This window comes from Bos grunniens, chromosome 15 (genome assembly GCF_055505025.1).
Source record: "Bos grunniens cultivar Pamir isolate PY7600 chromosome 15, Bosgru_T2T1.0, whole genome shotgun sequence".
In the NCBI taxonomy this organism is placed as follows: Eukaryota; Metazoa; Chordata; class Mammalia; order Artiodactyla; family Bovidae; genus Bos; species Bos grunniens.
The window spans coordinates 21,276,669-21,295,754 of NC_141179.1; the positions used below are offsets into that span (position 1 = coordinate 21,276,669).

At 38.1% G+C, this 19,086-nt stretch overlaps 1 protein-coding gene across 9 annotated transcripts in view; it reads right to left on the reverse strand.

Moving 5' to 3' along the window:
• The window catches only part of ARHGAP20 (Rho GTPase activating protein 20), a 218,335-nt gene that overhangs the window by 181,698 nt on the left and 17,551 nt on the right, over positions 1-19,086 (reverse strand). For all 9 annotated transcript variants that reach the window (XM_086339118.1, XM_086339117.1, XM_086339119.1 and 6 more), the window contains one exon: positions 12,249-12,331. In XM_086339118.1, the coding sequence (XP_086195244.1) occupies positions 12,249-12,328 (80 nt within the window). In that variant the 5' untranslated portion in view covers positions 12,329-12,331. The remainder of the gene's footprint in view (positions 1-12,248; positions 12,332-19,086) is intronic.

A 19,086-nucleotide genomic window follows, 5' to 3' on the forward strand; every position in this document is an offset into this window, starting at 1 on the left:
AAAACAAAAGATTTTTCACTTTTTTCTCAAGTGCACATGGAACTTTCACTAGGATATATCACATCTTAGCTCATAAATAAAGCCTTATGAAATTAAAAAACAAACAAACAAACCTGAAATCATTTCAAGCATCTTTTCTGACCACAACACTAAGAGACTAGATATCAACTACAGGAAAAAAAGCAGGGAATAAAAACACATGGAGGTTAAGCAATTCAATTCTGAATACCAACAGATCACTAAAGAATTCAAAAAAGAAATCAAAATATACTTTGAAACAAGTGACAATGAAAGCACAACTCAAAACCTATCAGACGCATTAAATGCAGTGCTAAGACGGAAGTTTATAGCAATACAAGCCTAGCTCAAGAAACAAGAAAAACATTGAACAATCTAACCTTACACCAAAAGCAACTAGATAAGGAAGAATAAAACCCCCAAAGTTAGTAGAAGGAAAGAAATCATAAAGATCAGAGCAAAAATAAACAAAAAAGAAATCAAAGACACAACAGCAAAGATCAATAAAACTAAAAGGTGGTTCTTTGAGAAGATGAACAAAATGGACAAACCGTTAGCCAGATTCATCAAGGAAAAAAAGGCAGAAGACTCAAATCAATAAAATTAGAAATGAAAAAAGAAAAGTTACATCAAACACAGAAATACAAAGGATCATAAGAGACTACTATGAGCAACCATGTGCCAATAAAATGGATCACCTGGAAGAAATGGACAAATGCTTAGAAAAGTATAACCCTCTAAAATTGAAACAGAAGAAACAAAATATGAACAAACCAATCACAGACACAGAAATTGAAAGTGTTAAAACAAAACAAAACAAAAAACAACCTTCCAACGAATAAAAGCCCAGGATTAGATGGCTTCCCAGGTGAATTCTACCAAAAGTTGAGAGAAGAGCTAATACCTATCCCACTCAAACTCTTTCAGAAAACTGCAGTGAAAGGAAAGTTCCCAAACTCATTCTATGTGGTCACCATCACTCTGATACTAAAACCAGACAAAAATGACACAAAAAGGAAAATTACAGGTCAATATCACTGATGAGCACAGATGCAAAAAATCCTCAACAAGCTTCTAGCAAACAGAATCCAACAACACGTTAAAAACATCATATATCATCTTCAAGCAGGCTTTATCCCAGGGATGCAAGGATTATTCAATTTACAAAGATTAATAACTATGATATACCATATTAACAAATTAAAGATAAAAATCATATGATCATCTCAACAGATGCAGAGAAAGCGTTTCACAAAATTCAACACTCATTTATGACAAAAACTCTCCAGAGTAGTAGGCATAGAAGGAACATACCTCAACATAATAAAGGCCATATATGACAAACCCATAGCAAATATTATTCTCAATAGTGAAAAACGGAAAGTATTTCCTCTAAAATCAGAAACAAGACAAGGGTGCCTACGCTCACCACTATTATTCAACATAGATTTGGAAGTCCTAGCCACAGCAACTGAGAAGAAAAAGAAACAAAAGGAATTTAGATTGGAAAAGAAATAAAAGTCTCACTGTTTCAGATGACATCATTCTTTACACAGAAAACGCTCAAGATGCCACCAGAAAATTACTAGCACTAATCATTATTAGTGCTAGTATATTGAATATATTAAAGTTTCAGGATACAAAATTAATATACAGAAATCCCTTGCACTCCTATACACTGACAATGAAAAATAAGAAAGAGAAATTAAGAAAAGAATCCCATTCACCATTGCAACAACAATAATAAAATACTTAGGAATAAGTTTTCTAAACTGTGGAAAATTCTGAGAGGTGGGAATATATGACCACCTGATCTGCCTCTTGAGAAACCTGTATGCAGGTCAGGAAGCAACAGTTAGAACTGGACATGGAACAACAGACTGGTTCCAAATAGGAAAAGGAGTATGTCAAGGCTGTATATTGTCACCCTGCTTATTTAACTTATACACAGAGTACATCAAGAGAAACGTTGGACTGGAAGAAGCACAAGCTGGAATCAAGATTGCCAGGAGAAATATCAATAACCTCAGATATACAGATGACAACCACCCTTATGGCAGAAAGTGAAGAGGAACTAAACAGCCTCTTGATAAAAGTGAAAGAGGAGGGTGAAAAAGTTGGCTTAAAGCTCAACATTCAGAAAACTAGGATCATGGCATCTGGTCCCATCACTTTATGGCAAATAGATGGGGAAACAGTGGAAACAGTGGCTAACTTTATTTTTCTGGGCTCCAAAATCACTGCAGATGGTGATTGCAGCCATGAAATTAAAAGACGCTTACTCCTTGGAAGGAAAGCTATGATCAACCTAGATAGCATATTAAAAAGCAGAGACATTACTTTGTCAACAAAGGTCCATCTAGTCAAGGCTATGGTTTTTCTATTGGTCATGTATGGATGTGAGAGTTGGACCATAAGAAAAGCTGAGCGCCGAAGAATTGATGCTTTGGAACTGTGGTGTTGGAGAAGATTGTTGAGAGTCCCTTGGACTTCAAGGAGATTCACCAGTCCATTCTAAAGGAGATCAGCCCTGGGTTCATGGGAAGGACTGATGTTGAAGCTGAAACTCCAATCCTTTGGTCACCTGATGCGAAAAGCTGACTCATTGGAAAAGACCCTGATGCTGGGAAAGACTGAGGGCAGGAGGAGAAGGGGACGACAGAGGATGAGGTGGTTGGATGGCATCACCGACTCAATGGACATGGGTTTGGGTGGACTCTGGGAGTTGGTGATGGACAGGGAGGCCTGGCGTGCTGCGGTTCATCGGGTTGCAGAGTTGGACAGGCTGAGCGACTGAACTGAACTGAAACTTAAAAGCTTTTGCACAATGAAGGAAATTATAAGCAAAGTAAATAACAACTCTCAGAATGGGAGGAAATAATAGCAAATGAAACAACTGACAAAGGATTAATGTCAAAAATATACAAGCAGCTCATGAAGCTCGATACCAGAAAAACAAACAGCAACATCAAGAAGTGGGCAGAAGACCTAAAAAGATATTTCTCCAAAGAAGACATAAAGATGACTAACAAACACATGAAGATTCTCAACACCACTAGTAGAGAAATACATATCAAAACCACAATGAGGTATCATCTCACACTGGTCAGAACAGCCATCATCAAAAAGTTTACAAACATAAATGCTGGAGAGGGTGTGGAGAATAGGGAACCCTCTTGCACTGTTGGTAGGAATGCAAATCGATACAGCCACTATAGAGAACGGTATGCTGCTAAGTCACTTCAGTTGTGTCCAACTCTGTGCAACCCCACAGACAGCAACCCACCAAGCTCCCCCGTCCCTGGGATCCTCCAGGCAAGAATAGTGGAGTGGGTTGCCATTTCCTTCTCCAAATAGAGAAGAGAACAGTATAGACAATCCTTAAAAAAAAAGATATATGAATAAAAAAACATCCTATGACCCAGCAATCCCACTACTAGGAAACCATAATTGAAAAGACACATGCACCCCAATGTTCATCGCAGCACTATTTACGATAGCCAGGACATGGAAACAACCTAGATGTCCATCAGCAGATGAGTGGACAAAGAATTTGTGGTACATATACACAATGGAACATTACTCAGCCATAAGAAGGAATGCACATGGCTCAGTTCTAATGAGGTGGATGAACCTAGAGCCTATTATACAGAGTGAAATAACTCAAAAGAGAAGGACAAATATTGTGTATTATTGGAATCATATATTATTGGAATGCACACACATATACATATACGGAATCTAGAAAGATGGTACTGATGTACCTATCCCAGGGCAGCAATGGTGATGCAGACATTGAGAACAGACTTTGGACACATGGGGGAAAGGAGAGGGTGGAGTGAACTGAGAGAGTAGCACTGAAACATATACCATGCTGCTAAGTCGCTTCAGTCCTGTCCGACCCTGTGCGACCTCATAGACGGCAGCCCACTAGGCTCCCCCGTCCCTGGGATTCTCCAGGCAAGAACACTGGAGTGGGTTGCCATTTCCTTCTCCAATGCATGGAAGTGAAAAGTGAAAGGGAAGTCGCTCAGTCCTGTCCAACTCTTCGCGACTTCATGGACTGCAGCCTACCAGGCTCCTCCGTCCATGGGATTTTCCAGGCAAGAGTACTGGAGTGGGGTGCCTTTGCCTTCTCCAAACATACACCATACCATATGTAAAATTAAGATAGTCAGTGGAAATTTACTGTATGACATAGGGAGCTCAAATCTGGTGCTCTGTGATAATCCAGAGGGGTAGGATGGGGTAAGAGGTGGGAGGGAGGTTCAAGAGGGAGGCAACACGCATATACCTATGGCTGATTCATGCTGATATACAGCATAAACCAATACAATATTGTAAAGTGATCATCCTCCAATTAAAAACAAGTAAGTTAAAAAATTAAGGTGCAACAGCTGTTAAGTGAAATAATTCCAATAAATCCTCTGTGAGTTATTGCTTAACTCTGGATAAAAACTTTATCACCTATAAGTCATTAATTATTAAAATAACACCATAATTAGAAGAAAACAGTAGAAACAGTAATGTTATACTGGAAAAGCAAAATCAAATATAGGTTTAAAGAAATATGAAGTGCTATGATGGATCTATCTATTTCAAGAAATATACAATGCTAATAAATAAAACACTCAATATCTTTGCTATCTATCCCCACAACGTATACCAGTATTTTATAGATTAATTCCCATGATGTTACATGCAAAGAGATTGTAAAGATTCTTTTTAGGTAGTAGAATTTCGTTGCATAAAATTTTACTTGAAGTAGGTATGTGCTCAGAATAGACTTTAGAAATTTTCTTTGTTTCCTGGGTATAAATCATGGAAAAGCAAAATTCCAGTCATGAAAATTTGAGTTATTCTTAACAACTGTGAAAAGAGAAGTGATCTATTTTATAAAGCAATTCACTATAAAGTTTCTTTAAAATAGAAAATTCATCAATAATTAGTAAAATCTGATTGATAAAACTTTTCAAGAGTGTACATTATATAAAGGACAAATTCTAAGGCTTTCTTGAATGGTTACTATAATAGGATTTGATCTTTTAAAAAGAATGCAAGACTTGAAAAATGCAAAGAACTAATTTATCTATATTAAAGTGAGAATTTAAACATTATAGAAAGTAAATACAAATTTTAATTACACTTGCATAGACAAATGTTTAGAAGTACATACAAATGATTAATTTGGGCTTCCTGTTTTCTATAAGCACTGCTTTACAATGCTTGACTTTAAAGTGAAAGCCACTCAGTCGTGTCTGACTCCTTGCGACCCCCATGGACTATACAGTCCATGGAATTCTCCTGGTCAGATTACTGGAGTGGGTAACCTTTCCCTTCTCCAAGGGATCTTCCCAATCCAGGGATCAAGCCCAGGTCTCCCGCATTGCAGGCGGATTCTTTACCAGCTGAACTACAAGGGAAGCCCAAGAATACTGGAGTGGGTAGCCTATCCCTTCTCCAGCAGATCTTCCAGACCCAGGAATTGAACCAGGGTCTCCTGCATTACAAGTGGATTCTTTACTAACGCATATATATGGAATTTAGAAAGATGGTAACGATAACCCTGTATACGAGACAGCAAAAGAGACTCTGATGTATAGAACAGGCTTATGGACTCTGTGGGAGAGGGAGAGGGTGGGAAGATTTGGGAGAATGGCATTGAAACATGTGAAATGTCATGTATGAAACGAGATGCCAGTCCAGGTTCAATGCACGATGCTGGATGCTTGGGGCTGGTGGACTGGGACGACCCAGAGGGATGGTATGGGGAGGGAGGAGGGAGGAGGGTTCAGGATGGGGAACACATGTATAATTTTTTTTTAAATTAAAATTAAAAAAAAAAAAAGAAAAAAAAAAACAAGTGGATTCTTTACCTACTGAGATATTCCTGAGGGTAAACACAATTAATCATTTGTATGCACTTCTAAACCTTTGCCCTGGGAATAGGTACATTGCTACCCAAGGCAGCAATGGTGGCGTAGACACTGAGAACAGACTTTGGACACATGGGGGAAAGGAGAGGGTGGAGTGAATTGAGAGAGTCACATGCATACTGTTGTATATTCTCACCCTGGGTTAGAGGGGAGGTGTGCCACTATTTGACCCCTGATTTAGAGCTAAACCTTCTCTGACATAAATAAGGGCTATTTTTTAATTGAAAAGCCTAGCACATGTCCATTGCAGGAACTTCCAACAAAAATTTTACCTGAAACTGTTTATTTTTTAAAAAGTGGTTAAATAAAGCTAGATTCAATGCAATCCCTATCAAGCTACCAACGGTATTTTTCACAGAGCTAGAACAAATAATTTCACAATTTATATGGAAATACAAAAATCTCGAATAGCCAAAGCAATCTTGAGAAAGAAGAATGGAACTGGAGGAATCAGCCTGCCTGACTTCAGGCTCTACTACAAAGCCACCATCAAGACAGTATGGTACTGGCACGAAGACAAAATATAGATCAATGGAACAAAATAGAAAGCCCAGAGATAAATCCACGCACCTATGGACACCTTATTTTTGACAAAGGAGGCAAGAATGTACAATGGTGAAAAGACAATCTCTTTAACAAGTGGTGCGGGAAAACTGGTCAACCACACTTGTAAAAGAATGCAACTAGAACATTTTCTAACACCATACACAAAAATAAACTCAAAATGGATTAAAGATCTACACATAAGACCAGAAACTATAAAACTCCTAGAGGAGAACACAGGCAAAACACTCTCTGACATAAATCAGAGCAGGATCCTCTATGACCCACCTCCCAGAATATTGGAAATAAAACCAAAAATAAACAAATGGGACCTAATAAAACTTAAAAGCTTTTGCACAACAAAGGAAACTCTAAGCAAGGTGAAAAGACAGCCTTCAGAATGGGAGAAAATAATAGCAAATGAAGCAACTGACAAACACCTAATCTCAAAAATATACAAGCAACTCCTACAGCTCAACTCCAGAAAAATAAATGACCCAATCAAAAAATGGGCCAAAGAACTAAATAGACATTTCTCCAAAGAAGACATACAGATGGCTAACAAACACATGAAAAGATGCTCAACATCACTCATTATCAGAGAAATGCAAATCAAAACTACAATGAGGTACCATTTCACGCCAATCAGAATGGCTGCTATCAAAAAGTCTACAAGCAATAAATGCTGGAGAGGGTGTGGAGAAAACCCTCTTATACTGCTGGTGGGAATGCAAACTAGTACAGCCACTATGGACAACAGTGTGGAGATTCCTTAAAAAACTGGAAATAGAACTGCCTTATGATCCAGCAATCCCACTGCTGAGCATACACACCTAGGAAACCAGAATTGAAAGAGACACGTGTACCCCAATGTTCATCGCAGCACTGTTTATAATAGCCAGGATATGGAAGCAACCTAGATGTCCATCAGCAGATGAATGGATAAGAAAGCAGTGGTACATATACACAATGGAGTATTACTCAGCCATTAAAAAGAATACATTTGAATCAGTTCTAATGAGGTGGATGAAACTGGAGCCTATTATACAGAGTGAAGTAAGCCAGAAAGAAAAACACCAATATAGTATACTATCGCATATATACAGAATTTAGAAAGATGGTAAAGATAACCCTGTATGCAAGACAGCAAAAGAGACACAGATGTATAGAACAGTCTTTTGGACTCTGTGGGAGAGGGAGAGTGTGGGATGATTGGGGGGAATGCCATGGAAACGTGTATAATATCATATAAGAAACGAATCACCAGTCCAGTTTCAATACAGGATCCTTGGGGCTGGTACACTGGGGTGACCCAGAGAGATGGTATGGGGAGGGACGTGGGAGGGGGGTTTAGGATGGGGAACATGTGTATGCCCATGGCAGATTCATGTTGATGTGTGGCAGAACCAATATAATATTGTAAAGTATTGAGCCTCCAATTAAAATAAATAAATTTAAATTAAAAAAATACAGCAGAATTAAAGACAATTTCTGCCTTCTCTCTCTATTTCCCCTAAAAAATAATTTCTCTTGAATTTTATAGATAATCAAGGTCAAACTGTGAAGATACAACCATTCTTTATTTAATCCACCACTAATGCAAAGATGAAAGTGAAAAGTCTCTCAGTCCTGTCTTTGTGACCCCATGGACTATACAGTCCATGGAATTCTCCAGGTCAGAATACTGGAGTGGGTAGCCTTTCCCTTCCCCATGGGATCTTCCCAACCCAAGGATCGAACCCACATCTCCCGCATTGCAGGTGGATTCTTTAGCAGCTGAGCCACAACAGAAGCCCAAGAATACGAGAGTGGGTAGCCTATTCCTTTTCCAGGGGATCTTTCTGACCCAGGAATCCAACTGGGGTCTCCTGCATTGCAGGCAGATTCTTTACCAACTGAGCTATCAGAGAAGCCCCAATCCAAAGATATAACATTGCAAACAATCCAAAAGCCATTTTCATATGGCACAAAAGTGTATTTCTATACTATTCATTGGCAGAATATTTTCATAAGTAAATTTTGATTAGGCATCTATTGAAAGTAATTTACATTTTCTGATCAACCCAATGACTAAAGAGTGTGTCATCTGGGGGCAGCCAGGGATGCTGCTTGAGTCTGACAACTTGCTGAGTACAAAGAGGAGACTGGGGCTTCCCTGGTAGCTCACACAGTAAAGGATCTGTCTGCAATGTGGGAGACCTGGGTTTGATCCCTAGGTCAGAAAGATTGCCTGGAGAAGGGAATGGCTACCCACTCCAGTATTCTTGCCTGGAGAATTCCATGGACAGAGGAGACTGGTGGGCTACAGTCCAGGGGTTGGAAAGAGTCAGACAGGATTGAGCGGCAAATTAAAAAAAAAAAAAGAGGAGACTGAGCTAAGTATTTTGAAAGTTTCACTTGTTGGGATTTGGCTATATAATTTATTTTAGACCATCAAAAAATGCCATGCAATTCTTCAACACAGGCAAATCAAACAATCTGATACACCATATTAACAAATTGAAAGATAAAAACCATATGATAATCTCAATAGATGCAGAAAAAGCCTTCGACAAAATTCAGCACTCATTTCTGATTAAAACTCCTCAAAAAAATGGGCACAGAAGGAACCTACTTCAACATAGTAAAGGCCATACATGATAAGCCCACAGCAAACATTCTTCTCAATGGTGAAAAATTAAAAGCATTCCCCCTAAGACCAGGAAAAACACAAGGGGGTCCACTCTCACCAGTATTATTCAACATAATTTTGGCAGTCCTAGCTACAGCAATCAGAGAAGAAAAATAAATGAAGAAATCCAGATCAGAAAAGAAAAGGTAAAGCTCTGTTTACAGATGACATGATACAATACGTAGAAAACCCTACAGATATTATCAGAAAATTACTAGAGCTAATCAGTGAATTTAGCAAAGTCACAGGATATAAAATCAATACACAGAAATCACTTGCATTCCTATATACTAACAATGAAAAATCAGAAAGATAAATTAAGGAATCAATCCCATTCACCATTTTAACAAAAGGAATAAAATATCTAGGAATAAACCTACCTAAGGGACAAAAGAACTATATACAGAAAATTATAAGACACTGATGAAAGAAATCAAAGATGACATAAACAAATGGAGAGATATTCCATGTTCCTGGGTAGGAAGAATCACTATTGTGAAAATGACTATACTACCAAATGCAATCTAGAGATTCAATGTGATCCCTACCAAATTACCAATGGCATTTTTCATAGAACTAGAACAAAAAACTGCACAATTCACATGGAAACACAAAAGACCCCAAATAGCCAAAGCAGTCTTGAGAAAGAATGGAGCTGGAGGAATCAACCTTCCTGACTTCAGATTATATTACAAAGCTACAGTCTTCAAGACAGTATGACACTGGCACAAAACAGAAATATAGACCAAAGGAACAAGATAGAAAGCCCAGAAATAAATCCATAAACCTATGGGTACCTTGTTTTTGACAAAGGAGGCAAAAATACAGAATGGGGCAAAGACAGCCTCTTCAATAAGTGGTGCTGGGGAAACTGTAGTTACATAAAAAAGAATGAAATTAGAACACCTCCTAAGACCATTCACAAAGATAAACTCAAAATGGAAGACCAAATGGTCAAATGTAAGACCAGAAACTTTAAAACTCTTAGAGGAAAGTATAGGCAGAACACTTGATGACATAAATCAAAGCAAGATCCTTTATGACCCACCTCCTAGAGTAACGGGAAAAAAAAGCAAAAGTAAACAAGTGGGGCCTAATTAAACTTAAAAGCTTTTGCACAGGAAAGAAAACTATAAACAAGGTGAAAAGACAACCCTCAGAATGGGAGAAAATAATAGCAAATGAAAGAACTGACAAAGGACGAATTTCCAAAATATACAAGCAGCTCATATAACTCAATACAAGGAAAACAAACGACCCAATCAAAAAGTGTGACAAAGACCTAAATAGACATTTCTCCAAAGAAGACATACAGATGGCTAACAAACGCATTGAAAAGATGCTCAACATCACTCATTACTACAGAAATGCAAATCAAAACTACAATGATATATCACCTCACACCGGTAGGAATGACCATCATCAAAAAGTCTACAGACAATAAATGCTGGAGAGAGTGTGGAGAAAAGGGAACACTCTTGCACTGTTGGTGGGAATGTAAATTGATACAGCCACTATGGAAGATGGTATGGAGATTCCTTAAAAAACTAGGAATAAAACCACCCTATTATCCAAAGAAATCCCACTCTTAGGTATATACCCTGAGGAAAGCAAAACTGAAACAGACACATGTAACCCAATGTTCATTTGAGCACTATTTACAATAGCTAGAACATGGAAGCAACCTAGATGTCCATCAACAGATGAATGGATAAAGAGTGTAAGTGGTACATACACACAAAGGAATATTACTCAGCCATAAAAAGGAACACACGAGTCAGTTCAAGTGAGGTGGATGAACCTAGAGCCTATAATACAGAGTGAAGTAAGTCAGAAAGAGAAATATAAATATCGTATACTAACAAATATATATGGAATCTAGAAAGATAGTACTGATGAATTTATTTGCAAGGCAGCAATGGAGAAAACAGACCTAGAGAACAGACTTATGGACATGGAGAGAGGGGAGGAGATGGTGAGATGTGTGCAGAGAGTAACAAGGAAACTTACATCATCATATGTAAAATATATAGCCAATGGGAATTTGCTGTATGTTTCAGGGAACCCAAATAGGGGCTCTGTATCAAGTAGAGGGGTGGGATGGGGAGGGAGATGGAGGGAGGTTCAAGAGGGAGGGGACATATGTATACCTATGGCTGATTCATGTTGATGTTTGACAGAAAACAACAAAATTCTGTAAAGCAATTATCCTTCAATTAAAAATAAATAAATTTAAAAAATGAAAAAAATGCAATGCCTTCACATAGATTTCATGTTAAATCAGTACACCATTCATAGAACTATCAGATATATCCTCACCTTTAAAAATGTGGTAAAGACCACACCTTACATAAAAGGATTCACGTATTAGTGGAAAAGCATTGCTGCATTCCTTTGAACATAAAAAGGCTCTGAATTAAAATTCCATTAAAAATTATTGAATAAATTAGTGACTGAAAAGCCATCCAATTTTGACATATTACGAAAAACTCTTACGATGCCATAGAAATAGTATTTAGCTTCAGTAGGCAAAATGGTCATTTCAATAGATATTTAGCCTGTTTTTCCACTTCAAATTTCACTAATTAATCACTAATTACTCTAACCTATAATGTCTAAAAGCAATCAGAACTCAATCTTTTATTAATCTTTATCTTTATTCATATCTAAAGTCGCTAAAAATCTGCCTTTTACCTTTGCATGGGGATCACTTTATGATAAAAAGTAAGCAAAAGTTTATGCATAACCAAACATGTACAGTGGTTAAAATAACTCATCATTAGTATTCTGATTTCTAATTGTTTCAAAAAATAAAACTTTTACAATATGTGGAACATGCATGTTTGTGTACCACTGGATGTAAGATTCACTTTTGAATCAATTTTAAAGCAACAGATCACCAGCTCTCAAAAGGCTTTACGTTTCTCATAAAGAATAGGTCTTATCAAATAAACTCAGAACAGAAGTCATGCTTTCTATTATTTAACAGAGAATTCTGGTCCTGATAAAAAGCAAATAAACGATACACATAGAAGAAATCCAGCAGGTCCCAAATGAGTAGTACAAAGCTTCCCACTTACTTGGTACTGGGCCGCTTTTGCAGGGCTTTATCCAGGATAAGAGATGGAGCACTCCTCCTCCTTTCTGCTAATGTTTTCATTTTCTGTTGAGGGGAAAAGACACACAATGAAGATCACATGGCTTGTAAAGCCAGTAAATAACAACTTTCAATCCAACTCAGCAAGTTTTGTATGCCTATGCCTGCATATCAAAAAGTGTGCAATCTTATTATGGAAATAAAATGGTAACATCTAAACCAAGATAGTTAAGTGTTAAAAAGTGGTATAGGCAGTTAAGCATTTCTTATGGTCAGAGAACAAGGAGATTAAATATTGACTAGAGTATTTGAGAAAACAGCATCACAACCATTATCATCAATTGCAGTTTTATTGCTTATTACATGCCAGGCCCCATGCCAAAGACAGGACTGGATTAATTTATACTCCAAAATAGCATCAGAGTAGCTGATAGCTCTATCTCATTTGCAGGGTCGGCCCCAAAACTGGGCTTTAGGGAAAGACAGAATTTGAAAAGACCAAGTAAAGGGAGAAGGTAAGTTGCCAAACACAAGATGGAGACTATTTACACAATAGACATTTAAAGTTAAATATTTACACATTTAGGAATCTGTTCTTCAAAATAGTTTTTTTGTTTATTGTAACTTAGAAAAAAGATTTTTTTTCTTTTCTAAGTGGTATGTAAATATAGGATTAATTGGATAATTTGGTACTGTGTTCTACAGGACCTAAACTTTGTGGTGAGGTTATATTCAATTTGAGTTATCCAGATAATTACTCTCTAAATTTTCAGTCTTATAGATTTAACACCTCAATAAAGAGTCCGAGGGTGAGCCACTGGATATAAATGTGTAAAATTTACCATCTAGTCACAGACAGCCATGAATGAAGTTCAGGCTGCATTACCAAAGCATCCCTCCTGCTCTGCCCTCTCACCCTTTCTTGGCCAGGAGTCTCACCCACTACCTGAGTAGACCTAGGCCAGCCATGTTTGGGGCTGGGTACTGCTCTAAGAAAAAACACATAAAACCAAGTAGCTCAGCGTCTCATTACATGATTCACAAAGGAACAGCTTCTTAATTAATAAAATGTAGATCATCCCAAGGAAGAGAAGAGAAATCATCCCATGACAAGGGGACACTAGACTTCTTTGGCATAATTCTTTCCCCCTCAATTCACCATGCCCCCACAGATCTCTCCCAAATCACTGCTGTCAGCAGGGTCATGGCCTCAATGTTGCTGTTCCCTCCATTAATCCTTTGGCTTACATGTGAAGACAAAATGCCCTTATCTCCTCGGTATAGCTCAGACAACTGAAACAATCGTATAAAACATTAATAAAGAACAGGAAACAAACGGGTAAGAAATACAGAATACCATACTTATCAATCAGGAGACTGAATCAGTCTCAGGGCAGGTTAAATTGCATAAAGTTTTTAACATGATATATATGTGGTGCCCTCCTTCTGAAGAGAAAGCCCACAGTTTTCATCAGATTCCCAGAAGAATCCATAATCCCTCTGAACCCCAGTGATTTTGATAAACTATTTTATATGTTATAGCTTGTAAGCTGTATCTTAACTGTTTCCACTGGTCACATCTCCTGGGGACACAACTCTCAGGAATCTAGCACTCTGAGGCCAGTGTAAATGTAGAGGTTGCAGGGTGAAGGGAAGTCTGGGAGACAAGTATTACCAGTGGGCTGTTCCCATATGAAGAGTCTCAATTCTGGAAGATTGGGTTGACTTTACTTAGAAAGGTGATGGTTCCTTACTATGTAGATTTTCTGCAGGATTCTGTTTCACCTTCAGGTCTAGATTTGATTCCTATTTCTTTTCTGGAATTTGAATCCTTTTATTCAGGATCTAGGTACTATGCTTTGAACTCTGAAATACGCCCAATCCTTTAAGCTTGACCTGGGCCCCTTACCCTTGGTCTGTTTTGACCTTGAGTTTCTGCCTAGCCTTTCTGAGTGAGGGGCTGGGGAGTGTGTGGAGGGGTGACATTCCTGCACCTATCTCAGCAGTCTTCCTTCTGCTGCTCCTAATCCTCTGACACCACTTTCAGCAGATCCAAGTGCCTAAACAAGATCTTCATTAACATATGATTTCTAATTCTGAGCTCCTTGGCTTTCAAGCTTACAAACAATTTGGAAAGGATTCAAAAGACAGCCATAAAAATGATTTAAAATGTGGAAAAAAGAAAGAAATTTAAGTTAAAATGATCTGACAAGTTAAAATGATTCTTCATTTGGAAACAGTAAGTCTCCAAGGTAATGCAGAGTTATTATACAGAGGATACCAAGTGTCTTCCAAAGAAGATAAGGTGAAAAGAAATGTGGCTATACTGTAGACTGAGAATCCAGGTTGATCCTGGGCAGTGGGTTTATCAAGAAATTTATAAAAGCTGTGAAAGAAATCATGCACTAACTTCAAGGGGTTCAGAAACCTCCTAATATGGATTCTTTAGGGATCCATGGACTCCAGATTCGAAACTTTTTGATATAAAGAAATATTTCTGAGTGATGGCTATTAAACATGAGCATGGATAATTAAAGAAGAGTGACAATTTTCTTTGTAAAGATGCTTTTAAAATAGTTTTTCATAGAGGTCTAATATAGCAGACTATTTGTACCTATTTGTATGCAGTAATTAGACTGTTTTCTTAGTTACGGGCTTCCCTGGTGGCTCAGCTGGTGAAGAATCCGCCTGCAATGCAGGAGACCTGGGTTCGATCCCTGGGTTGGGAAGAACCTGGAGAAGGGAATGGCTACACTCCAGTATTGTGGTCTGGAGGATTCCATGGACTGCACAGTCCATGGGGTCGCAAGGAGTCGGACTCAACTGAGCGACTTTCACTTTTCTTAGTTATAAATTGGTAGATGTGTGACAAATCAAATGTGGGGTGAATCTACCTCATTTGGTGGACTCATATTCAGATATTGCAGTCAAACTACAGGCAAAATAATATTTGAAGTCCTATTGTTTGTACTGAGACTCACTTCACTACTAATCAGATACGCAGCCTAAGGTAATTCACACACTCCTCTGGGTCTCCATTTCCTTATACAGAAAGTGAGAAAATTTGGACTACATAGTCTCTTAGGTGACTTCTATTTCTGATATTCTCATGGTAAATGTCTACCAAAGATTCACCCTGGATATGCAAGAAAATAAACGTTATATACACAATGAATTTAGAATTCATAGGATTCACTTCTCTAAGTAATAAAAAGTCTTAAGAGTTGTCAATATAATGGGAATCTAGGTATTAATTAATTCAAAGTACACTTTTTTTTTTTTTTTTTGCTCAAAAGTATAGCAAAATAAAGAACCAATGGTGACTTCAAAAAAAATTCACTCATCTGGCAAAGAATCTGTTCTCAGGCAATAAAGACTTAGATTTTTTTGGTTTATTAACAACTGTGAAATAAAAGACACAAAAATAGAAGGAGACTACTGATTCCTTTCTAAATCTATAATAATACAAACTTGTCAGGACAGGTTGAAGCTATGGTCATATCAGCACCAACAAATTTCCCAGTTGCTCAGTGACAGAAAACTACGATACTTTGCCTCACAGGAAATGAGCAGATAGGTTTAAAACAGTGTATGTTTTCTTTGTGAGGTTAAAATCACAATCCACCGTGTGGCTTTTCAGAATGCCCAAATGCTTGATATCTATATTGAGATTACCTCACAAATATTAGATGCCATTCTGAAACTGAGTAGTTTTTAAAAGATAATCTTGTAAATTGATAAACATTAGGCAAAAAATCAACTGCATTAATCTTTTAGAAGTGATTTTCTTGACTTTGTACCAATTAATTAAGCCAAGGCTTAAGAAACCCCAAAAAACTAAACAAGACTTTTATATAAGCTGAAAAACAAATTATAAAGTAGGATTTATTTACTCCTCTGCTAGCAAATGGGAACAATGAGGAGAGGCTTGGACAGAGTTGTAAAAGGGAATTGTGATTAAATTTTAAAAACTGACACTTTAAAAACTGCTGCTGCTGCTGCTGCTGCTAAGTTGCTTCAGTCATGTCTGACTCTGTGCGACCCCATAGACAGCAGCCCACCAGGCTCCCTGTCCCTGGGATTCTCCAGGCAAGAACACTGGAGTGGGTTGCCATTTCCTTCTCCAATGCATGAAAGTGAAAAGTGAAAGTGAAGTCGCTCAGTCGTGTCTGACTCTTAGCGACCCCATGGACCGCAGCCCACCAGGCTTCTCCATCCATGGGATTTTCCAGGCAAGAGTACTGGAGTGGGGTGCCATTGCCTTCCCTGATCTTTATACTAGTAGCCATTTATTAGGAAAGTATAACATGAACACTGCTGTTGCTGCTGCTAAGTCACCTCAGTTATGTCCGACTCTGTGCGACCCCAGAGATGGCAGCTCACTAGGCCCCGCTGTCCTTGGGATTCTCCAGGCAAGAACACTGGAGTGGGTTGCCATTTCCTCCTCCAATGCATGAAAGTGAAAAGTGAAAGTGAAGTCGCTCAGTCGTGTCCGACTCTTAGCGATCCCATGGACTGCAGCCTAACAGGCTCCTCCGTCCATGGGATTTTCCAGGCAAGAGTACTGGAGTGGGGTGCCATTGCCTTCTCTAACATGAACACTAGACAGAAATTAAATCTTTGGTTTCCTAAGCTGCCCCCTCTGCAGCTATATTCAGTATTAGAGGCAAAAAACCTATTCTGCCAAAGAATAAATGAATAGAGGAAAATGAAGATAAAAACCAAATGCCTATAATTATTCTTTTATGTTTCAATAATAATACAAAACTATAGCAACATTACCAGCTAATCTGGAAGGTGCTTTCCACTTCAATTCTTTTTTTAATTGGTTAGATGAACTAAATGTTGAATTCCTGTGTTCCTAACTAACTTTATAGTTATGCCTCAGTTAAAGCATTTCACATAATTGTCTATCTCTTTCTTGAGAGCAAGGGCTATGTCCAAACGTTCTCCCATCTTTTCAAACTTTATCCTATCTTTCAACAATTACTGAAATTCTTCTCTGTGGCAGGCCTATCCTTGTATTACTAGAGCCTAGTATAATACCTGGTACAAACTATATACTTAATAAATGAAGGTTTTCAGTGAATTTTAAAATGTACTCATTCTCCACATCTATGCTACTGTTTCCAACACGCACACACAGAAAGGCAAACAGACTTACTTAAGGGTTCTGTTGGAACACTGTCACTAAGGAAATGTAAGCATCTGCTATGGAACCGGATGGTGAGAGTCATCCTCGTGCACTGCAAACTACAGCTTTTGACACAGTGTTGACATTTACATTGGGCTTCCCTGATAGCTCAGTTGGTAAAGAATCCGCCTGCAAAGCAGGGGATTCCGGTTCAATTCCTGATTGGGAAGTTCCCCGGGAGAAGGGTTAGGCTACCCCCTCCAGTATTCTTGGGCTTCCTTGGTGGCTCAGCTGGTAAAGAATCCACCCACAATGCGGAAGACCTGGGTTCGATCCCTGGGTTGGGAAGATCCCCTGGAGAAGGGAAAGGCTACCCACTCCAATATTCTGGCCTGGAGAATTCCATGGACTGTATAGTCTATGGGGTCACAAAGAATGGATATGAATGAGCAACTTTCACTGACATTTACATCATCATGGAGTTTCATGGTAAACATCTGTTGTATTATAAAAATTAATCATTTGCCAACAAATGGTGCTGGGACAACTGGATATACATGCAAAAGAATGAAGTTGGATTCATATCTTATACCATATACAAAGATTAACTCAAAATGGATCAACAATCTAAAAGAGCTGAAGCTATAAAAAATGCTAGAAGAAAACATAGGAATAAATAGCTGTGACCATGGACTAGGTAATGGTTTCTTAGATATGACCCCAAAAGCACAAACAACAACAAAAATTAAATTGAACACCATCAAGGTTAAAATTTCTGTGCTTCAAAGGACATTATTAAGAAACTGAAAAGAAAGCCCACAGAATCGGAGGACATTTTTGCAAATCATATATCTGATAAGGGGCTTGTATCCAGAATATTTAAAGAACTGTTACAATTCAATAAAGTAGGCTAATTTAAAAATGGATCTGAATAGGAAGTTCTTTTAAGAAGATATAAACGGCCAAAAAGCACAAGAGAAGATGCTCAACATTGTCAGCCACCAGGAAAGCACAAATTAAAACTATGAAATTCCACTTTATACTCATCAAGATGAGTTAATATCTTATTATCAAGATAATCAATTACTATCAAGATAATAAAAAGACAACAAGTGTAAGGATGTGGAGAAATTAAACTTATTCACGGCTGGTAGGAATGTAAAATGGTGATGCCACTTCGGAAGTTCTGCAAATGGTGAAACACTGAGTTACCATACAATCTTGCAATTCCTCTTGGGTATGTAACCAAGAGAAATGAGAACATATGTTCACACAAAAACATGTGCATGAATGTTCATAGCAACATTATTCATAATAGTCAAAAAGTAGAAAAAATACCAATGTCCATCAACTGAAGACTGCATAAACAAAATATGATACATTCATAAAACAGAATATTCAGTTCAGTTAGGTTCAGTTCAGTCGCTCAGTTGTGTTTGACTCTTTGCGACCCCATGAATTGCAGCACGCCAGGCCTCCCTGTCCATCACCAACTCCCGGAGTTCACTCAGACTCACGTCCATCGAGTCAGTGATGCCATCCAGTCATCTCATCCTTTGTCATCGCCTTCTTCTCCTGCCCCCAATCCCTCCCAGCATCAGAGTCTTTTCCAAGGAGTCAACTCTGCATGAGGTGGCCAAAGTACTGGAGTTTCAGCTTTAGCATCATTCCTTCCAAAGAAATCCCA